This window comes from Amaranthus tricolor, chromosome 17 (genome assembly GCF_026212465.1).
Source record: "Amaranthus tricolor cultivar Red isolate AtriRed21 chromosome 17, ASM2621246v1, whole genome shotgun sequence".
Classification (NCBI taxonomy): domain Eukaryota; kingdom Viridiplantae; phylum Streptophyta; class Magnoliopsida; order Caryophyllales; family Amaranthaceae; genus Amaranthus; species Amaranthus tricolor.
Genome location: NC_080063.1, coordinates 8,751,065 through 8,773,419, shown reverse-complemented (window position 1 = coordinate 8,773,419; position 22,355 = coordinate 8,751,065). Strand labels below are relative to the sequence as shown.

The window sequence follows — 22,355 nt, the reverse complement described above, 5'->3', positions numbered from 1 at the left end:
AATTTGGGTTTTGAATATTTCATTTGTATTAAAAATAATGAGAGGTAACACTTCCATCCATACAAAAGATTATGACTAAAATAAGAAAATGAACTTATATATTTTATTTTCCTACGATAGGATATCTCACATGGGCAAATAATTTTATTTTTAACTTATAAATTAAGAATTAAATACAAATTAAAAAAAATAAACGAATAGGAAAAAAAATAAATAAAATTAATGAATAGAGAAAGTATCAATTTTAAAAAAAGGTTGCAAAGAGGAAAGCCCTATTTATTGGGACACACATGCACGCACAAATACAATATTCTGTCATTAAAACAAAATTACCAAACTGTTGGTTTGATAGCAGCTCCAATATGGTGAAAACAGATAGAATTACTGTTTTATTTATGTTAATTATAATGCTGATTTTCAGTAAATGCCCAAGCCATGGACTGGGATCAGTAGAAGAAGAAGAAGAAGATCGCATAAAATCAGTACCAGGACAGCCAAAAGTAAAATTTGAGCAATATTCTGGGTATATTATGGTTAATAAACATCCTGTTAGATCTCTCTTTTACTGGCTTACTGAAGCTGCTGTTTCTCAACCTTTTTCTAAGCCTTTGGTTCTTTGGCTTAATGGAGGTACCTTTTTCCATCCTCATTCTTTTCTCTCCTTTTCTTGTATTTATTTTTTTTTTTAAATTTTTTTTTACAAGGTCAGTTGAGAAAACAGGACATAGATAAGAATTGAACTCATGTGTCATTACCTTACCACTTCATATAAAAATAAGAAAAAATTACCTATGATTTTCCTACAATAATTTTATCTATTAATTAACCATGAATAATCACAATTTTAAAGGGTATTGTCATAGAATGAACTCAGTAATTTGATAACTTGATATAACAAGTTTTATTTTTAAAAAAAAATTAAAATAAAATTCCGGAATTTTTTTTAAAAAAATGTTGAAAAAGAATTCTAAATTTTTGTATCATTCAGAATTTCTTATGTAAAATTTCAAAATTTTTCTCTAATTTTACACTAAATTTTAGTTTATTTTTTGGTGAATTAGTTGTTATAATAGGTTATAGGGCTATTCAAGTTTACTCTAGATAAATATACAAATAATTAAAATAACGCATTAGATTGCGTAAAAACTCAAATAAAACAAAGAAACAGAGAAAGTATCTGTTATGGTAATAAACAATGTTTGAATTATTATATTATAAAAAAATAATTCAATTATATGAATTATTTTGAATTAATAATATTCTCACTCCAATTCCCATGAATTTTCGCATTTAGTTTTTTAATTTTAATTATTGATTAATTTTAATTTGTATTTTATTTTTAATTTATACGTCAAAATATAGTCAAATGGAATTTTATTTGATTTGTTTCAATATAAATTTTATTAATATCAAATTTTATAATTTTTAATTATACATAGTTAAATTTATTTAGGATTGAATTAATATACTCACTCCTATTCACCTTAAGAGTCTCAATTGACTTTTTACGGATTTTAAAGAGAGTCAAAAGTAGGACCCTAAGGGTAGGGAAGAGAGTGTTATTATGAGTTTTTAATATAAGAGAAGAAAATTAGTATGGGTAATGGAGGGTATAATAGAAAATAAGATAAAATTATTAAGGATATAAAAGTCAAAAACCCATATCAAAAATAGAAATAAGACAATTAAGGTGACTTCACCATAAAAAGAAATAGAACAGATAAGCTGAACAGAGAAAGTATTAGATATTATGTCAAAACTAAAATCAAACAATTAAATTTTATTGACGTGAATTAGAAGGATTATTAGTTGAAAATGATGTTTTATATATAACGTTTCAAGTGAGCAGTCTGAATGAACAAGTAGTATTCCGTTTGATGAGTGGTCATTGTATGTAGGGGCCGGTCTGAGAGTGTTTTGGTTTTAGTTTTATTTGATTTATCTGGATGCGGTTAACATTACTCCTATTTATTTGGTTCATGTATGTGTAATGTGTTGTGTATGCATCATGATGATGGCAAAATTTTTAGGAACAATAAACTGCAAAATATTTACCTTACGTACTGCAACGTCTTTTACTGTTCAGTTCAGACTTGAGAGGACTTAACTACTACTTCCTCTGCATATTAGTTGTAATATTTACAAAATGATACTATTTATTCATCTTTCTTAATTTGTAATTAATTTACTAAAACATAGTCAAATGAGATCTTATTTGATTTGTTTTATTGCAAAGATATATAATTTTTAATCACATTTAGTGCATTGAATTGCGTAAAAAAAGCAAACAATGCAAATAAATTGAACTTGTTTTAGTCGCTTAGTGCCTCTATATTGAATTTGACATTTCATATGAGTAATTGAAATTCGAAAATATTATTTATTATAGCAAACTTAATATAATAGAATAAACATTCTGTAATATAAATTGTCTCTTTAATTTTTTTTTAACAATGGTCTTATAATTTTTAAATGTGATTTACAAACATATTTTTCCTCAGCATCCTTTATTCTTATATTTAATTACTTAAAAATGAAAAATAAAGAAAAAAAGTATATTTGTAGAATAAATTACAAATTGCACAATTCATTTTGCTTGAAGACAATGTGTACTTCAACCCGGATAGTTGTTAATCAGATTGAAATGAGTAGATTAACATCAATGTGATTGTAGGGCCGTTTCTTTATTGCTTCTGAGAAAAAGATTAAAAGATCGCTAAAAACTTAACACTAATTTTTTATTGAGACCGTCTCATTGTGAGACGACTTTAATTAGATACTTTCCTATGAGACGGCCTAAACCATGCAACTAGCATAGGCCTTATAATTTTTTTGAAAAATTTTGACGTAATAATTACAAGACTTGAAAGAACAATTCCAAGATTTAAAAATTCAATTTCAAATTTTAAAAGGTCAATGTGAAAGTTTTTAATATATCAAATTAAATGTTTGAGTCATCTTACTTTAAAATTGAAAAGAGACTTTTTAAAGTTTTGCAATTGGTTTTTAAGTCTTTTACCGTGTAGAAATTAAACTTTTAGGTTTTGAAATTGTCAAATTCTATGACTTAAAATGTCAATTTCAAATCCTAAAAATTGATTTTTTAAGTCTTTAAATTGATCTTTTAACTCATACAATTGACATTTTAATTTATACAATTGGTAAAAAAATATATATGATTGGGTTAGCCCAATAAGACGTGTCTGACACAAAATTTTGTTATTTAGCATTATGTAAAAACATTATAAACATCGAATTTAACTTTAAGCCGACTCGAAACATCTATTCAAAATCGTCTTAATAACCCAAATAAACACATCTAATTACAACTAATTAAGTAATTAACATTCCTATTGTTTGATGTTTCAATTGGTTTATTGTATGGTTTTCAAAATATGAGCTTGGGGTAAATACATTTCTTAAAAAGTTATAAAAAGTATATAATAAAAAATATATACATTGATATGAATCTAACAAAGTCTCATACAAATATATTTTAATATTAATTTATACATAAAAAATCAATAAATTGTATACAAATTTTTTAAATAAAATCCTTCTTTGGAAATTATCAAATAAGAACCAAACGAATAATAATATAGTGAATCCATAAATTAGGGTATTCCTCATGTGATAGATATTAAAGAAGGAACAACTTACCACTCCAATTTGGGTGGATAGTGGAAACTGTCATGCCCTTTAAATTCGTTTCCCGCTAACAGACAAAATATAAAATTGGTTTTCAAACAATAAAATCTAAATTCATAATTATATAAAATTGGTTTTCTAATGTTCTTTCCGTTTACAATATTCTATTTTGAAAAGAGAAATGTGATTAAGATTTTTAAGATATATATTGACGATAAAATATATCCATTCAGATCTCGTTAGATTCGTTTTTATATATACTTTTTTATTATATATTTTTATAATTTTTTATAATGCGTATTTAAAATTCTAAGACTCAAAATTTACATTTAAAAATGTGCTAAAAGTAAATGAGAAGAAAAAAAAACGGAGAGAACATTTTTTAAAATACAAATAAATAATTTAGACAGGCCGTCTGGTTCTATTGAAAGTGTTTCTCGGCCTACATAGAAAATTACTGCAATTATTAAGTTGAAATTAAACTGCTAAAATTAAAATTTTGTATAGAGAGGAAGTAATTTAATACTCCTTCCAATTCATAGAAAAGGGAACATTTATTTTTGATACTATTTACTTATTACTTTTAATTTATATTTTATTTTCAATCTATAAATTAAAACATAGTCAAGTGAGATCTTGCAAATAAATGTTCTCACTTTTATAAATTGAAAGGAGTTATGCTTAGAATTTAAGAGAGAAATAATACTACTGAGCTTTTTATGAACTTCGGCGAGCCGTCTCAGATTATTCCTGAGCCTGACTCCTGAGTGACAATAAAAAACTTCCAAAGAGAGAAGAATTACTACTCTTGTCATCAAAGGTTGATTACAATTGCGGACTAAAAATTAACAATTTTTTAAAAATATTGTATAATTTTGAAAATTTAGATAATTTTCTAATTAAATATAAACACTTAACATATCTAATTTAATATTAAAGCTTCTAAACTTTTAGAGTCGTATGCGGTCGAACATATTAAACATGCTCAGAACCTTAACTTGTTGATTAGAGTTGGAAATTAGGAAAACTCCTTGACTAATGCTCTATACAAAGCTTAGTGTTTAAACATTTTTAATGAAGTAATAAAATTAAAAAATCCAAAAGAAGGAAAAATTATTGTTGCTTGCTGGATTAATAAACTAAGTCTATAATCCAATTGTTAGAAAGCCAAATTAAAGGTTAATGAGTATTCAAACCCCTGAACATTTGATTACAACAATGGTACTAGATATCATCAAATTATCAAGGAACCAGAAGCTTAAGTCAGGGCCGACCCTAGGTTATTAGTGGCCCAGGGCGAAAGATTATTTATGAGCCCCTAAATAATTATATATATAAAAAAGTTCGAACCTTAGCGCTAGTTGAAAACTAATATTTTTTGGGGTCTTGGGTGTAGACACGTTTTGCACTTGTTTAGGGCCGATCCTGACTTAAGTTGATGGTTGAAGCTCCATGATATTTATAAACTCTAATACGTATCCTCACATGAGAACTTTTTAGGTTAAAAGTGTGGATGCGAAACAGGCCCCCTTCATACTTGGCGCTGAATATTCCACTTTAAAGGAGGGGTGATTGAGATGTCAAGGAACATTTCCCCGACCTTTTATTCAATGGTTTTTGATATCATGTCAATAAATCAACTCAACCAAAAGTTTAAGCTAATGGTTGATATGCCATAAAATATTATATACTTTAACCCAAATCATAACAATAATTCTGCAATGGCTCAAAATTTAGGGCCAAAAAGTCGCCTTTGAACTTAGATGAAGAATTACAAACTTGTAGCAAAATATAGAACTTAATGAAAAATTTAAATTCTAAAAATTTTACTTTTAGGTGATAATTTAAAAATTCTACGTTTCATTAATTCTAGATAACTTTGACCTTAAAATGAAACAAGAATGTGATTTTGTTTAGGATAAATAAATTGTGTGATTTATAAAAGGGTAAATTGTTAATTATTTGTTTGATCCGTTGAAAATAAATCCACCTATTATTTATTTTAAATAAATCCACCTATTAGGTATATATGCTAAAAATAAACCGAGCTATTACAATCTTCAAAGCTTCTTTGTAAATCAAAAAATAGGAATAAATAATAGTTGAATTTATTTTTAGCAATTATAACGACTAGGTGGATTTATTTAAAAATAAGCAATAGTTGGGTTTATTTTTAGCAGATCAAACAAAAATTAATTTATTTTTTACAATTTCCACTTTATAAAAAGGAATCTTAAACAATTAAAATTTTTTTAATCTATTTATGTAACCCTTTTTTGGAAAATGAAGAAATAACCAAATGAAAGTGTCGATCAGATAAGTGGTACGCAACTACTCATACGGAGCTAATAATAAATGGTGGTAATAGGAATGAAAAACTAGTGTAATTTTAATTGAAAAATCTTTTTGCTACCTTGATGATCATGCTTCTCCAACTCCAATCATCTCATTTTCTTTATAAAATTCATTCCTGTTTCAGTCATGAAACGAGGAAGTACAAAAGACATTTAAATACCTGGATAAAAGGTGTGGTCGGGGATAACTGTCAGTATACTGAAAATGTTTATGATCCTTCCGCTGATGAGACCTCAAATCCTGCAATACAACGTTAGCCTTGTCCGGGGGGTGATTTCCCGGAAAACCCCTCCGACGCTCAAGTCAGATCGGGAGACAGAAAGTAATGAATATATGATAATGAATGAATACAAGATTAACGGATTGTAGGATGAGTTCAGATCAATTGAAGGAATATTTGGTTCAGTATAGATTGTACGTAGGAGGGTGAATATTATTGTGGTGTAACGATAGCAATATAAAAGCTTAGTTTGGTGCAAATGATGTACGCGACATGTATTTATAATGGTAGAATGGAGGTTAAATGGTGAATAAATGTGGGAATCATGGGGATGATGGGTGAGTGATAGATTATGGTGAGTAATGGGTAGTTATTTTAAGAAGTTATTGGACCGAGTTGGGTGGTTAGGGTTTGACTAAATAAATTATGGGTTTATTTATTTGACCCCATAACATTAGCCCCACACATGAAGAGTGATAGATGAGGGAATTTAATGTAGCGAGGGTATCAGTCTTTATGCGGAAAAAATCATACCTGTGATGCAGATCAAATAAATATTCGGAAGAAACCATGCAATAAGGTCCGAATAAGGTAAACTTCGAATTTTTGCCTCGATGGGCCCATGATGGTGGAAGCCCCATGAATTATAAATATTTGGCCTTTGGGCCACTTTTGATGATTCGACTTTTAGAGCCTGATATGATGATTCGGCATTTGAGCCTGATATGATGATTCGACATTTGAGGTTGATATGATGATATGGCCTGGCAGTCAAACACCTGTGACTTAGATAAGGAATCATACTAGATGAATCCTTCGAAAGCATTGATGAATATTCGGATCAGACATAAGTCTGCATTTAAGGAATATTTGGATCGAACGTAGGTCCGCATTGCCCAGCCGTCAATCACCCGGGACTTAGATAAGGAATCATACTAGGTGAATCCTTCGAAAACATTGATGAATATACTGATCGGACATAGGTCCGCTGAATAAGTGATCGAGTTATCAAGCTAGGTGATACTCGCTAGAATATTTTGATCGGACGTAGGTCTGCATTGCCCAACCGTCAATCACCCGGGACTTAGATAAGGAATCATACTAGGTGAATCCTTCGAAAACATTGATGAATATACTGATCGGACATAGGTCCGCTGAATAAGTGATCGAGTTATCAAGCTAGGTGATACTCGCTATGAATACATTGACAAATAACGCCCAAAATCACTCGTTTTGGGGCTTAATAAGAGTCCGAGTTACCAAGCTAGGTGACACTCGCAAGGATTTCACTTTCAAACTAGGTGAAATTTTGATAATTAAGATAAATACTTTGAAAATATTGCCCAAAATCAATCATTTTGGGACTTCAATAATAATATGGCTTTCAAACTAGGTGAAAGCTTAGATGATTCCATAATATGACGAATAATGCCCACATGTTGGGACTTTAATAATAATATGACTTCAAACTAGTTGAAAGCTCAGATGATTCCATAATGTGACAAATAACGCCCACGTGTTGGAACTTCAATAATAATATGACTTTCAAACTAGGTGAAAGCTCAGATGACTTTATACACTCATCATTGAAAACCACATATAAGTAAGACCCAATATATTAAGAATAATAATGGTGAAGTATTGAATTCCCATGCAGAAATAATATAATATTCTTCCAATGTGTCAATATCATACTTCATCACTTTTCATGTTGACCCATGAATATAACAAATATAAAACACCCGATATATGTTGATAAATAAAAGCAAGAGTAACCGTATGATCATCATCAGATTAATATAATATATTCTTCACTTGGCAATACTAATCAAAGATTTACATCGTTTATGTAGCATTTCATAAAAAGGCCATGGTGATGATTTTGCTTTATGTATCAAGTTACTTGAGATTGTTTTCTCACGGGTGGATGGTTCGAACCACTGTCAGATCATACCCGGATCCAGCCATTACAATCAATATAGGTAGTATTCCGGGGATCTGATTAATATAGTTTGAACCACTGTCAGATCGTACCCGAATCCAACCAATACCTTGAATTGGGCAATATTTGGAGTAATTTTTTCAGATTGAAATCACGTAGCTGAAGCTAGTTCGGAAACGTTCTACGGGTCATCTAATCCTTTAGATAGTGCATCAAACCGAACTTCAACAATGAGACTGAATTTTTTGGTCAGTTGAAGTTGGTTTGGAAACGTTCTATGGATCTAATAACCCTTTAGAAGGTGCATCAAACCAAATTTGGGTCCGACTTTATGATAATGCGTCATGACAATTACTCAACCGGGTCTTCGATGATTCGGATGTAGCATAACTCGGCTACTTTCAATACTTAGACAATTTTGCCAAATTATTGGAGGCCCTTGGGGGGGTCCGAGTTTTTAATATTTCGGACAAATTGATGATACGGCAAAAGACAAAACTTGTATAATAACCTTAGACAAGAGAATCCGGCTATTCGATGGTACAGAATGACTCATCGCATCCGAATCGCTTATGATATATAGCTTATTAATTAGACGGTCACATAGCTGGAGTTGACAAAAAATGGTGAAATTATAGAGCTGGATATAATATATCACATAATTAGACGGTCACACACGAGTGGGAACCTTCTTTTCCTCATATCAAAATGATCTTCAAATCAAATCTTCATCATTAACAAATAATTTTCGAATCCCCAAAAATAATGGGTGCCGAGAAAAATTCAGGAAATATCCACATACGGCACAGTAAAGATAAGATGATGGTCCTTTAGTCCGAAATCACTTAGTTTAAGCTAGTTTGGAAACGTTCTATGGGTCATCTAATCCTTTAGAATGTGCATCAAACCGAACTTCAACATTAGGAATGAAATTTTTAGTCGATTGAAGTTGGTTTGGAAACGTTCTACGGATCTAATAACCCTTTAGAAGGTGCATCAAACTGAACTCAACATTTGATGATTCATGTTCATTGATGGTGAAGAAATGTATTCATATTAAGGATGATTTTTTTATACCGAAACCACTTGAAGAATGGTCAAAAATAAATACTTAATGATTTGACCCTCAATTTTCAACTTGAGGGCGACTAATAAGTTATCAAGGTATTAATTTGTACTTGATATGATTAATACGAGTTACAGATAACATAAAGTATAAATGACCGCCCAAATCATAAGAGGACCAATACCTCATAAGTGATTCCAATTAATAAGCTTGGTCCAAAATAATAACCAATTTTACCGTAATGAAAATAACTTATTATTAACCTTCATCCTAACCGCAACACAAGAATTATACCAACTAACTTTATTTAAAAGAAATTAAATAAGCTTTCATACCTGCGGAGAAAGCGCATAAGTATTGATAAACATATGAGGTTTGGCGGAAAAACCAATGGAAATTATGATCCTTTGACCAATAGAAATAACTAGGAGTAGCAGCTTGTGAAATTATAAAAATTCTTAAGACTTAAATATCATGATTCATCAATCATCATATAAAAGACATACATTAACCCACAAACTTTGGCCATTGAACTTGAGAGCATACTGACGGCGCATCACACCAATTATTAAGGCATTATAACTAATATGGTGGTTGCGATTTTTTTGTAAGTTATTTGGGAAAAGCCACGACTTTATGTTTCTCTCCCCACGACTAAAAATTCAGGTAGTTTCAGAAGAAAATGCCATTGATGAAGAAGGTTGTGGTGACTCGTCATGAAACCAACAGTAATCTTAAATATTGTAATCTTCCCCGCAAAAATCAAAGGAATTATTTTAAGCAATTAATTCCAACATGTTAACTCTTTGGGGCTACATACATTATTCATGACCAGTAGATATTTAATTTTGCTTCCTTCTGTTAGCTTTTAATCGTTTATCCGTTCCGACAGCTACATTTGATTCTACTACATATGAACTCGTAAGTTGATCCTATTTTTCTCAGGGTAGACATGACTTTTATGTTTGAAATCCCCACAGACGGCGCCAAACTGTTTCAGTCATGAAACGAGGAAGTACAAAAGACATTTAAATACCTGGATAAAAGGTGTGGTCGGGGATAACTGTCAGTATACTGAAAATGTTTATGATCCTTCCGCTGATGAGACCTCAAATCCTGCAATACAACGTTAGCCTTGTCCGGGGGGTGATTTCCCGGAAAACCCCTCCGACGCTCAAGTCAGATCGGGAGACAGAAAGTAATGAATATATGATAATGAATGAATACAAGATTAACGGATTGTAGGATGAGTTCAGATCAATTGAAGGAATATTTGGTTCAGTATAGATTGTACGTAGGAGGGTGAATATTATTGTGGTGTAACGATAGCAATATAAAAGCTTAGTTCGGTGCAAATGATGTACGCGACATGTATTTATAATGGTAGAATGGAGGTTAAATGGTGAATAAATGTGGGAATCATGGGGATGATGGGTGAGTGATAGATTATGGTGAGTAATGGGTAGTTATTTTAAGAAGTTATTGGACCGAGTTGGGTGGTTAGGGTTTGACTAAATAAATTATGGGTTTATTTATTTGACCCCATAACAATTCCAATGTATTACCATTGGGAGATGTGATATTAGGTGGTAATGGAAATTTGTAAAATAAAAAAACTTACTTGTGATCAAAGTTTCATTACCATGGAAATAAAATACACTATAATTCATTCCTATTACCATTATTCAATAAAACTAACCAAACGGATCGATAGGAGTACAAAATAACGATGACGAGATATTTTTTACTCCCTCCGTTCTTTTTTTATCTTCCACTTTGGGTTTTTCACACATATTAAAGAAGATAAAATCTTTGGATTGTAGTGGGTATTATTTTAACTAAATAGTAGTATAAAGTAATGATTGTATTAGAAGTATGAGGTTGTAGTGGGTATTATTTTAATTAAATAGTAGTCTGAAATAATTATTGTATTGAAAGTATGAGAGAGAAAATAATTATAAATAAAAAAAAGAGGTACATTAAAAGAAAAGGGGGATTTTAAGGGGTAAAAGTGGGATAAAAACTTTCTAAAAATAGAAAGTATCCTAAAGTGAAAAAACTTTTGAAACTACCCATTATAGTAATGTGGAAGATAAAAAAAACGAAGGGACTAGTATTAAGAATGAGACCAAAATTTGAACAGAGAAAGCAACAATATACCTTATGAAGTCTATAAACTTCAATGCTATTGGTACTGTGGCCACATGTAGTGTGAGCTAGGAGGAGCATCTTTCCTTGCATTGATTAAATTTACATACTAGGATACGACTAGGAAACAAACTTCCACTACCTCACACTAAAACCTCATAAATTTTATTTGATTTAAAATTGACTCGAAATTCAATTATAAAATAAATTGTTCATAACCCTCTACTTAGACCCAAATGAAACTCAAATCCTACTATTTTGATCTATTATCAGTTCCACTCCATGTTCCAATGAAGTTACATTTTACTTTGGGCTTTTCCTTGTCAAGGTTTTTAATTTTTTTTTGTTTTTAAAAATAAATCATTAAATATACTGTAAATATATAGTTAATAAATAATAAATACATATAATACTATATTAAAATTTAAACTGTTAGTTAATACTATAAACGAAGAAAGTTTTTTGAAATGGAGAAAGTAGAGGGGTGTGTCCCCATAACTATGGCCCCCCCTGACCTGCACAGCTACACTGATCTCCTTTATCCCTTTCTCACTCAAAGCGTTAATCTTGCATGTTATAATCAGACATACATATATTCAATGCATATTTTTTTGAATGGACAAATATTCAATGCTTAGCTTCCTCAACAACCTAAATTCAATGCTTAGCCATTGCAATATTCGTCAACCCATTTTTTGTTGCTCATTCTATTTAGATAACCGCATCAATTTACTAACTTGTTAGTTGTTACATATTAGGCTATTCTTTTAATATACTTGACCTTAACTTCTGTCCATTCACTATATTCAAATTTAATATTTCTTTTATTTCTTAAAAAAGTTTTTATTTGTCAGTTTAAAATGTTTCAATTGTTGTTTTTATAAGGAATTTTTTTTATTTATATCATAAAATTTGGATTAAAATAGTCTTGTTCATCTCTAAATCTATCTAATGGCACATCATTTAACTGGCTAATGTTTAAGAAAATATATAATTTATGGTTTATTATTTTAAAATTTTAAAAAAAGGTTATTATTTAAATTGTTTAATCATGTATTTTATAATATTAATTTTCTATAATTTGTAGTTATGTAAATCTCAAAATATAAATGATTAAGAAACACATTAAATTGCACAATAAAGTGAAATATAACAAATATAATGAAACGAAACATGTATGAATTAACAGGGCCAGGATGCTCGTCGATAGCGTATGGTGCGTCAGAAGAGATAGGACCATTTAGGATAAACAAGAAGGGATCAGGTCTGTACTTGAATAAGTTCTCATGGAATCAAGAAGCTAACCTTCTCTTCTTAGAAGCCCCTGCCGGCGTAGGCTTCTCTTTTTCCAATAGCCAATCCGATCTCTACAACACTGGTGATCATCGTACTGGTATGTAATACTTTATCTGTTTCATATTGTTAGTTAGACTTAACGTTTTGTACAATTTTTTTACTATAATTTGAATTTGAATATCTATAAATATACGTAATTAAAAATTTAAAATTTTATACACCTAAATAAATCTAATAAAATTCCATATATATATATATATATATATATATATATATATATATATATATATATATATATATATATATACTTTTCTATACAATTAAATGACAAACTATCTAAATTTTCCACTCCATCAAAACGAAACCTTTAAAATGAAACGGAGAGTACTAGGTAATACTCCTTTTGTTTTTCATTTGTTCAACTCATATACTTTTTGCGCTGTTGGAAAAATTTAGTGTACGTTAAATTTTAAGAAATATTATCAAATACTACAAATAATAACGGAACAAAATATATTAAAAATACAAGGTTCAAAAGGGCTCAAAGGGAAGGACAAAAGGCAAAACAAGAAATCAAGTCAATAGGAAAAGCCGACCCGTTTTTGTGAGAACCAAAGTCGACTCGGCCTTTGGTTATGCTTAGCTCAATTTTGCCTTTTCGTCTTCTTTGATAAATAGACATTGGATTCTATTCTTGTTCAACTTTGATTCTAAAGTTACAAGGGTAATAATGGTTTGGAATAATGCTCATGAATTCCACAATTAACATAGTATTGATGTATGGTCATTAAGCTTGATCATCGATGGTAATTAGTAAGCCCTAACCCTTTGATATACTATGACTAGTATAAATAGAGGGTCTTGGAAAGGACGTCACACACCTTTTCTGAATTCTTATCTATCCTTGTTTTCTCTCTTGCTTGTGATGTTACACATCCTCTAGTATACTATGACTAATATAAATAGAGGGTGTATTCAACTGCAATAAAACATATATATAATGAGTATAATTTGGGATTGGTTAATAACGTTTCATTTTTTTATTTTGATCTTCACTAATTATTGCTTTATGGTATTTAACTATCGTCTCATTCCTCATTACACTTCAATATTGACAAAAATTTCATAAATTCACAAATACAATCACATTTCAACGAGATCTTAATTAATCTCAAAACCATAACGTAGAATATTAATAACCAAATAATCAAGAAGTTTATATAACCTTCCATCTCAAAATTTTGTGTTTTATCAAGTTATTACCCAAAGAAGAAATACAAGAAAACAACTAGAGTTCTCAACCTTTTAATAAAACAAATACATAAAATAAAACAAAATTTTAAAATTGTTTAATCAAAAGACAAACGGAGCATGAAAATGAACATAGTCTAAATCCACTAAATTATTAATCTTCTTCTGGGCTGGTGCTCATGTATTCTTCAGGGTCCTTATCAGGGTCTTCTTTAGATCCACCTTCGGATCCTCCTCTTCCAATGTATTCATAATTCATACTCTTCCTCTTCTAAATCAGATAAAACAACCAATTCTGGTGCAGTTGGTTATTTAATGACAAATATGTAATAATAGTCATCATGAAGTCTCGTAGGTGAGGCCAAAACTCACTTAGGTTCCTGTTCTTCCATAGTATTCTCAAGACCCACACCACTAGGAACCATCCCTTCCTGTCGCCCTTCTGACTGAGCAGATACCTTCTCTATCCTTTTCCCCGGTTCAGTCTTATGGGAAGCTGGTGTCGGTACTCTCCCCCTCCTCCTCTTCTTTCAAAGGTACTCCAAATTCTCCTTGATTAGGCTCGTGATGTACTTTGTTGGTCTGATCAGTTTGAGGGACGAAGGGATTAGGGTTTCCAAGAGTCATGTCAACTCCACTAGGTCCCCTACTTCAGTCATAAGGTTATCCACTCTTTTCTCCAATTTTCTTTGGCTTCACCTACAGGACTTCATGATGATTATTACTACAAAAGTGCCCAGGATCAAAATATTGATTTTTGTGTGTATTTCATCTTCGAGTGGTTGGATGGGTCATTTGATTCAAATCCGTAGGGATATCAATTTTGGCCCGATCACTCGTGAAGTGTGTATTTAACATTTTTTCATTGTAGCACTAAAATATCTATATTAGTCTTTTTCTTCATAAAAATATATTTTATGAAAACCAAAAAAATATATATATTTTGAAAAATAATAATTAATGGGAAAACCATTTAAAGTCCTAGACCCGTTGGGTTCACTTAATTAGAACCAAACACGACCCCATTCAAAATTGACTTAATTCAAAATCGACCTAACTCTAAATTGAACCGATTGAAAATGGTTCATTCCAAAACTTGTTCGACTAACCATTTTGATTGCTCGAATGGCATGTTTGTGACACAAACGATAGTTGATAGCTTGTAGCTAATTTGATTGCCTATTTTGACCAGCTAATTCCAACATGCTGCAAGCTTGCAAGGATAAGCGTGTTCAGCAATTATTGATACTTTATATCGATTTGATGGATAATGAGTGGATATTAGTATGAAAATCTCTACTCGCCATGGATAGTAGGTAGGTGGTGGATATGACGTCTTAACCACCCCATATCCAACCGTCCTTCCTATACCCACTCAACCCCCCATACCCACTTGCCCCATATATACAAGATAATGTTTTATAAGAAAAATTTTCAAGAATAATACAATATTTTATTTATTTCCCTACAGTAATACCAACTTTTAATTAACTATGTATAATACCAACTTAAGGGTGTATTTTCATAGAATATCTCTAACATGTTAAAAATCAATTATAGGAGATTATATGACCAAAAAAATTGGTAAAGTAGTAAATTAACTAAAGTTGGTATCATTCTAGGAAAAAACCCTAAATTTGTGTTACTTATGATTAATTAAAAGGTGATATTGTTATCGAGAAATTAACAAAAAGTTGTATTATTCACGGTAATTTTTTCTATTTATTATCGATTTTGCATATTTTTATTAAAATTTATTTATAAAAAAATTAAAGATATGAATTTTATTATTATGTTGTATGTTTTAAATAGAATATTTGTATGCACATTTAGATCTTACAACATATTGTGTTGGGAAATTCAGCAAAAGACTCCTTACAATTCCTAATCCGGTGGATGAATCGATTTCCACGGTACAAAAACAGAGAAATGTACATAACAGGAGAGAGCTACGCAGGACATTACGTCCCTCAATTGGCTCGAGAAATCATAGCGTACAATGCAAACTCCAAGCACCCTATTAATCTCAAAGGAATCATGGTAACACTCTATGATTTCGCCTTCAGTATTAATACTAATTTCAAATTCAAGAATCAATCCTCGAGTCAGCGGATTTGTTTGATCAACAGGTAGGAAATGCAGTCACTGACAATTACTACGACAACTTAGGAACCGTTACATATTGGTGGAGTCACGCTATGATCTCCGATAAAACCTTTCATCAACTAACTAAAACATGTGATTTTCACCGACAGAAGAATTCTGATGAGTGTGAAACGCTATATTCATACGCTATGGATCAAGAATTTGGCAATATCGATCAATATAATATTTATGCTCCACCTTGCAATAACTCTGACGATTCTGGTTCTGGTTCTGCTGTTGTTAGTTCCACCTACAGGACTATGAAGTTGCCTCACCTTCCTCATCCAGTACATTTCTAGTCGTTTCTACTGTTATTTATGTTTTGTTATGTGGAATTTGTGTGTGACATGTTTGGAAACGATGATTTCATTTAGAAATTTGAAATTGGCTTAAATTTATTATTTGGCAAATCAAAAATTTTCAAATTTGGATTTGGATTAATTTTCATATTGTTTTTAAAATAGTTAAAGTTGAGAATTTAAGAACGATTGTCCAAACCTTGTCATTCTCAAATTCTTCATTAATAACTTCATAATTAAAATCTATAATTGAAAATGAAATACTTATTTCCAAACACTACATTGATCGATTATGAAATTAAATCATATTAGGTTTTCAAGAAGCTATCTGGGTATGATCCGTGTACTGAAAAGTATGCTGAGAAGTACTACAACAGACCTGATGTGCAGAAAGCTCTCCATGCTAACAATACCAAGATTCCGTACAAGTGGACTGCTTGCAGGTGAGAACAAAATTTAGTCATGGAGTAAATATAGAGCTGTTTAAAATTGATTTGATTAACTGAAATTGAATATAACTCAACTCGACCCAAATGATTTACATATTAAATAATCAAACTGTCGAGATATTTACATATACACAGAACCAAAATTAAACCGACGGGGATATAATAATTGAAATTTGCCTTTACACATATATTGGAATACAATCAAAAGGGGCGAGGGACCATATACGACCACGTAGGAAAAGTGAGAAGGGAAAAAATTGATAATTAATGACAATTGTGTATATAATAATGAAATGTTATATTTAATATGAATATATCCAAAGAGAAAATGAGACATTTGATTAGTAAAGAGGAATGTATAACCTATAAATCATAGATTAAGATTTTGGTTAAATTGATTCTTGCCTTCCTAGACATAAAATTAGAAAACTCTTCACAGGTTCTATTCTCATCCACTCTTTCTATCAAGTGGAATTAGCATTCACAACCATCAATTAAGACTTGAGCCGCATTCACATTTCTACTTTAAAGGTTCTTATGTTAAAGGACTTGCTTTTGGTTAAATTAATTCCTTAATTCTTAAATATATAACTTGATCACATATCCTCACAAGGTCATCTTGTTAATTTTTATGCCTCAAACTAAAGATAAAAAAACCCTTTAAAATTTAAGGTTAATAAATAATTTAATACACCTTTTATTTTGTATTGTTGATATTTTAATTTTTTATAAAAAAGTCCTAGTAACAAATATTACATAACAAAAATATAAATTATATCTAAATTTAATTCTATTTAATATCAACCATACATAAAAATATATTATTTTAGTCCTAAAGATTTTGGGACTTTGGATGATAATCCATTTTTTCCATGCTAATCGACTTGATTAAATGAAAATTTTGGATAAAAATAATAAGTGATGTTAGTATTTACATTACAACTAAACATAAGTACTAATGTTGTTTTCATAACATTCATAATTACAGTGAGGTTTTAAATCGGAATTGGAACGACAGTGATGTTTCGATTCTTCCTATTTATCGGCAGTTGATGGCAACTGGTTTACGGATCTGGGTTTTCAGGTAAAATTGTTTAGTTTCTTGGATTTAAACCATCATACTACATGACTAATTTTTAAATAATTGTTTTATTGAAATAACTGTTATGTATGTGTAGTGGAGATGTGGACTCAGTGGTGCCAGTAACAGCTACAAGGTTCTCTCTTGCACAACTCAAGTTACAAATTAAAGTCCCATGGTATCCTTGGTATGTTAACAAACAGGTTAGTACATACTATCTAAGTGTTCTAAAATAATTCATATGTAGAATTAGAGAGAAATTGATTAACGTATATATTTGATGGGCTGCTCTTACGCGACTCTTATTGTCTACAAGCCCAATAATAAATTTATCATGGTATCATAGTTGATGGTTTCAGATCAACTGAAAACAAAAAAAAAATAAATTATCATTTATAAGAAAAATAACTTGTGGATTTGAAAAGAATGACGTTCATGCCAAATTAAAAAATGAGTTCACATGTAAGGAAGAGTGTTAAAAAATAACCCACATGTGATCTGACATCGAAGAATTAAAAAGATGTTAACTAACATATATACTTGATGGATTACTTCTCCTTATACCAATTGATTATGAAATCTCATCGAATTTATGAATAGTGTACTCTTGTATTATGTGAGACTTATACGTCCAATAAGTATTAACTCCACATTCACTTATAAATATTTCTAAAAACAGTTACTAAAATGTCTAAATATTTGTAGGAAACTTGAGTATAAAATTATCGATAATGCACTAATCTTAGGAAAGTTTATTAGGTGCAAATATTATAAATAAACTACTAAAGGTTAATATTATTAAAAAAAAATAAGTCAATTATGAACTTAGTCCATACTAATATTAGCGTGGACCAACTCTTACACTCCATTCCACTCTTACATTTCATTCCACCCCAATTTTATATTCTCAAACTTCACTCAACTCCACTCCACTCTTATACTCTCACACTTCTATACTCCATTCTACTCTAAAAAAATTTTAAAATAATGAAAGAACTAAAATCACATGACCATTTTTCTTTTCAATTTATTTTTTTCAAAAAGTTTTTTTTCTTATTATTTTGGAGTGTGTAATAAAGGGTAACTTTTTCATACAAAAGAGGTAATATTGTCCATGTGGTAGAATTCTAAACCAAACAATACAAAAGTACAAGTTTTACGTTAATTACACCATACAAGGACACATTTATTTTGTATATCATAAAGGGTAACTTTTGTCTTACTCGAGGGGTAACATTGAATCAAAACCGACTTCACTTTCATTATAAAGTTTATAATAAATAGTAATAGTTTGTGTAGAACCACAAATTAATTTCAAAATTTGTTGTTAATATGATAAAATTTTAAACCAAACACAACAAATGCAATTTAATTACATTATAAGGAAAGGATATCACTTATATAATATATGGTAACTTTGTCTTACAACAAGGGTAACTTTAAAACACAATAGGGGTCTGATTGATTACTATAAAGAGTGAAGAGAGTAGAAATATGAGTGATAAAACTTAGTCTACATCATTTTAGTATGAATCAATTTCTCTATTTATATAAGTAGTGAAAAACATGTGTCACAAGAATAAAAAGATCATAAAAAAAATAAAAAAATTAAAATCCTCCATCACTATAATCTTTATAAGCTTCAAATTGATAGAAGTAGTTTTTAATAAGAGAAAATCTATAATTTTTAGGAACTTTTGGATATTTAGTTCCAATCCAACGAATTGAAAGCTAAGATAACAAATTTTGCCTTACAAACACATGGTTATTCTCAATCATTAATTAGTACTAATTGCTTATTTAATTTCACTCCACTAACTAAAATTAATGTAAGTTGAGATATAAAAGTCATCAAATTTATAGTAATAAACATAAAAAGTAACTAGTCAATACTTAATAGATATATATCACACGCAAACATTATTATTTTATTTAATTTTTTAAAAGTCGAGAAATTTTATTGAAAAAAAATAAATTAGCGGAAATTTAGACTTTCCGCATAAAAAAACCTTCGAGAGAAAAAAAAGTCATTGAATATTTGAGTTTGACTCTTATAAATAAATTACCAAAGCTATATATTAATAAAATCATCGAAAAATTGAAGAAAAAGTATTCAAAACCGAAAGTTTAATTTGTTGTCAATTGTTTTTTCAGGTTGGGGGATGGACGGAAGTATATGAAGGATTAACTTTTGCGACAGTTAGAGGAGCAGGGCATGAAGTGCCGTTGTTCAAACCAAGAGCAGCACTGGAGCTATTTAGAGCATTCTTACGAGGGCAGCCTCTTCCCAAGTCATGACTCCTGATCCTTTATTTCTTCTGGTAGTTTAAGTAAATTACCAGCATAATTTGTGTCCAAATTGGATGGCTTAAGTTGGGAAACTATCCTTTTTAGTAGTCAACAAGGAATTCTTGTTAGGAGAGTTAGGAGTGTCTTAAAATTATTGTGAGGTTTGTGGAAGGGACGTTAGAAAAAGAATTTATGAAGTAACCATAGAAGTTTCTTTCTTTTTATTGTTGTAACGACTATTCATGCCCAAGCCTAGTCCTTCCCAAAAAAATGGAGGTGAGTAGTTTGCGGAATTAAAATTGAAGGAGTAATTTTAGCGAAATAATTTTTGCAGTGTTTTAATTGAAAATACAACATCAACACATTAGGAATTTCAGATAATACTATTTCGTTTTTGAATTAGCATCAAAGAGTGAATTGAAAGTTTAACAGATTATATCAATGAAAAACAACAAGATAAAAATAACAATAAAAAACAATGGAACAATGACATAATAATTTATGAGGTATCTTAAATACCTCCCCTTCAACAATGGTTTTATTTATGAGTTGGATTTAACAATACATTATAAATAATTCCCTATCTTGAGAACATCCAATTAAGATCACAAATTCTAACTCAAAGAAAGAATACTCTTTTGGTAAATTCACCATAGCTTTTTTACATATAAATTTTGTTGCTTTTTTTTTAAATAATGTTTTTTATTTATTTGTGATGGTATTATGAATGATTCAGACTAGGAAAGAGGAAAAGAAATGAAATGAGCAGCAAAAATTAAAAATACTTTCTCTTGGTTTTTATTAGTTGCTACAAATAGTAATACAACTATTAAAAAAATCTGTAGCAACTAATAAAAATTAGAGAAAATATATTTTAATGGTAGATGAGAAATTTTATGTGATAACCCTGAACTTTCGATTTATCCACGTGGTAGACAAACATTTTTTAAAATCTATGTAGTGACTTTGAGTTTCCAACTTTTTCCACGTGGTAGACAAAAGATGAGTTATATTCGTTATTTTTACGTTATTTTTACACAATGTAATGACATTTTATTTAAAAAAAAACGTCATGATCAACAAATTAACCACATATTTTGAAATCTAAGTGAAATAAATACTTAATTTAACCAAAAACTTAACATTTTGTCTATCACATGAAAAACTTGAAAGTTCAAGGTCACCACGTGGATTTTAAAAATATTTGTAGAAAAATCAAAAATTCAGAGTTACCATATGAAATTTCCAAACAAAATATAGCTTTAAGTTGTAAGCAACCCAAATAAAAACAATTATTCTAGTGAGAAAAACAACCTCAAAATAAAAAGTCTACCTACTTATTTTCTCTTTAATTTATATTAATTGAGAGTCTTAAAAAAATTGTCTCCCATCATAAATAAAAGAGAAAATTCTAACAAACTACCTATTCTATACATGAATTTGCAAAAAACTACCTTATCTATTTTTTTTTGCAAAAAACTACCTTATATAATACTTTTTTTTTTGCAAAAGACTACCTCTTAACGGATTTGAGAGTTTGACCGTCAAAACTAACCTTTGACTATCACGTGTGACGCACGTGACCCATTAATAAGCAAACGTTCTTCATTTCAGAACTGTTCTTCCCATTTCATTCCTCTTCTTCTTCGAAAAAACCCTAATTTTTTCTCCTTCCTCTTCGAAAAACCCTAAATTAATTCCCTACTTCTTCGAAAAACCCTAAATTATTCCCCTTCTCCTTCGAAAAACCTTCAATTTTTCCGAGATAATTAGTAATGTCTTCTTCTTCTTCAACCCAAAACTCGATACCTGAAAAATGTGGGTGTGGAGTTCCCTTTGCAAGGAGGGTTTCATGGACCAAGGAAAATCCAGGAAGAAGGTTTAAGACTTGCGTTTTTTATGATCCTGATACAAATTGGAGGGGATGCAAAAAGTTTAAATGGATTGATCAACCTGAAATGGCTGTTTGGCAAAGAGAAGTCACGAACAAGCTTGTGGAGGAGAAGCGACAATTGGCAATCGAAATCAAGATTTTGACATCAAGGGTTTGTTGCTTGGAACATGAAAAGGAACAAGCAATTTCAGAAATTAAAAGGATTAAGAAGAAATGGATGAATGAGAGGAAGCATGGAAATCAGTTTACAAGCTTTGTATTAGGGTTTTTCG

General features: G+C 30.1%; 1 protein-coding gene across 1 annotated transcript; it reads left to right on the top strand.

Moving 5' to 3' along the window:
- The first annotated feature begins 280 nt into the window (after positions 1 to 280).
- On the top strand, positions 281 to 20,407 carry LOC130804106 (serine carboxypeptidase-like 25). Its single transcript, XM_057668435.1, has 8 exons — positions 281 to 630; positions 12,569 to 12,772; positions 15,791 to 15,966; positions 16,056 to 16,358; positions 16,683 to 16,813; positions 17,808 to 17,903; positions 17,998 to 18,103; positions 20,055 to 20,407. The coding sequence occupies exons 1-8, from the start codon at positions 291 to 293 to the stop codon at positions 20,196 to 20,198; spliced, it is 1,500 nt and encodes a 499-aa protein (XP_057524418.1). The 5' UTR covers positions 281 to 290; the 3' UTR covers positions 20,199 to 20,407.
- Positions 20,408 to 22,355: the final 1,948 nt, after the last annotated feature.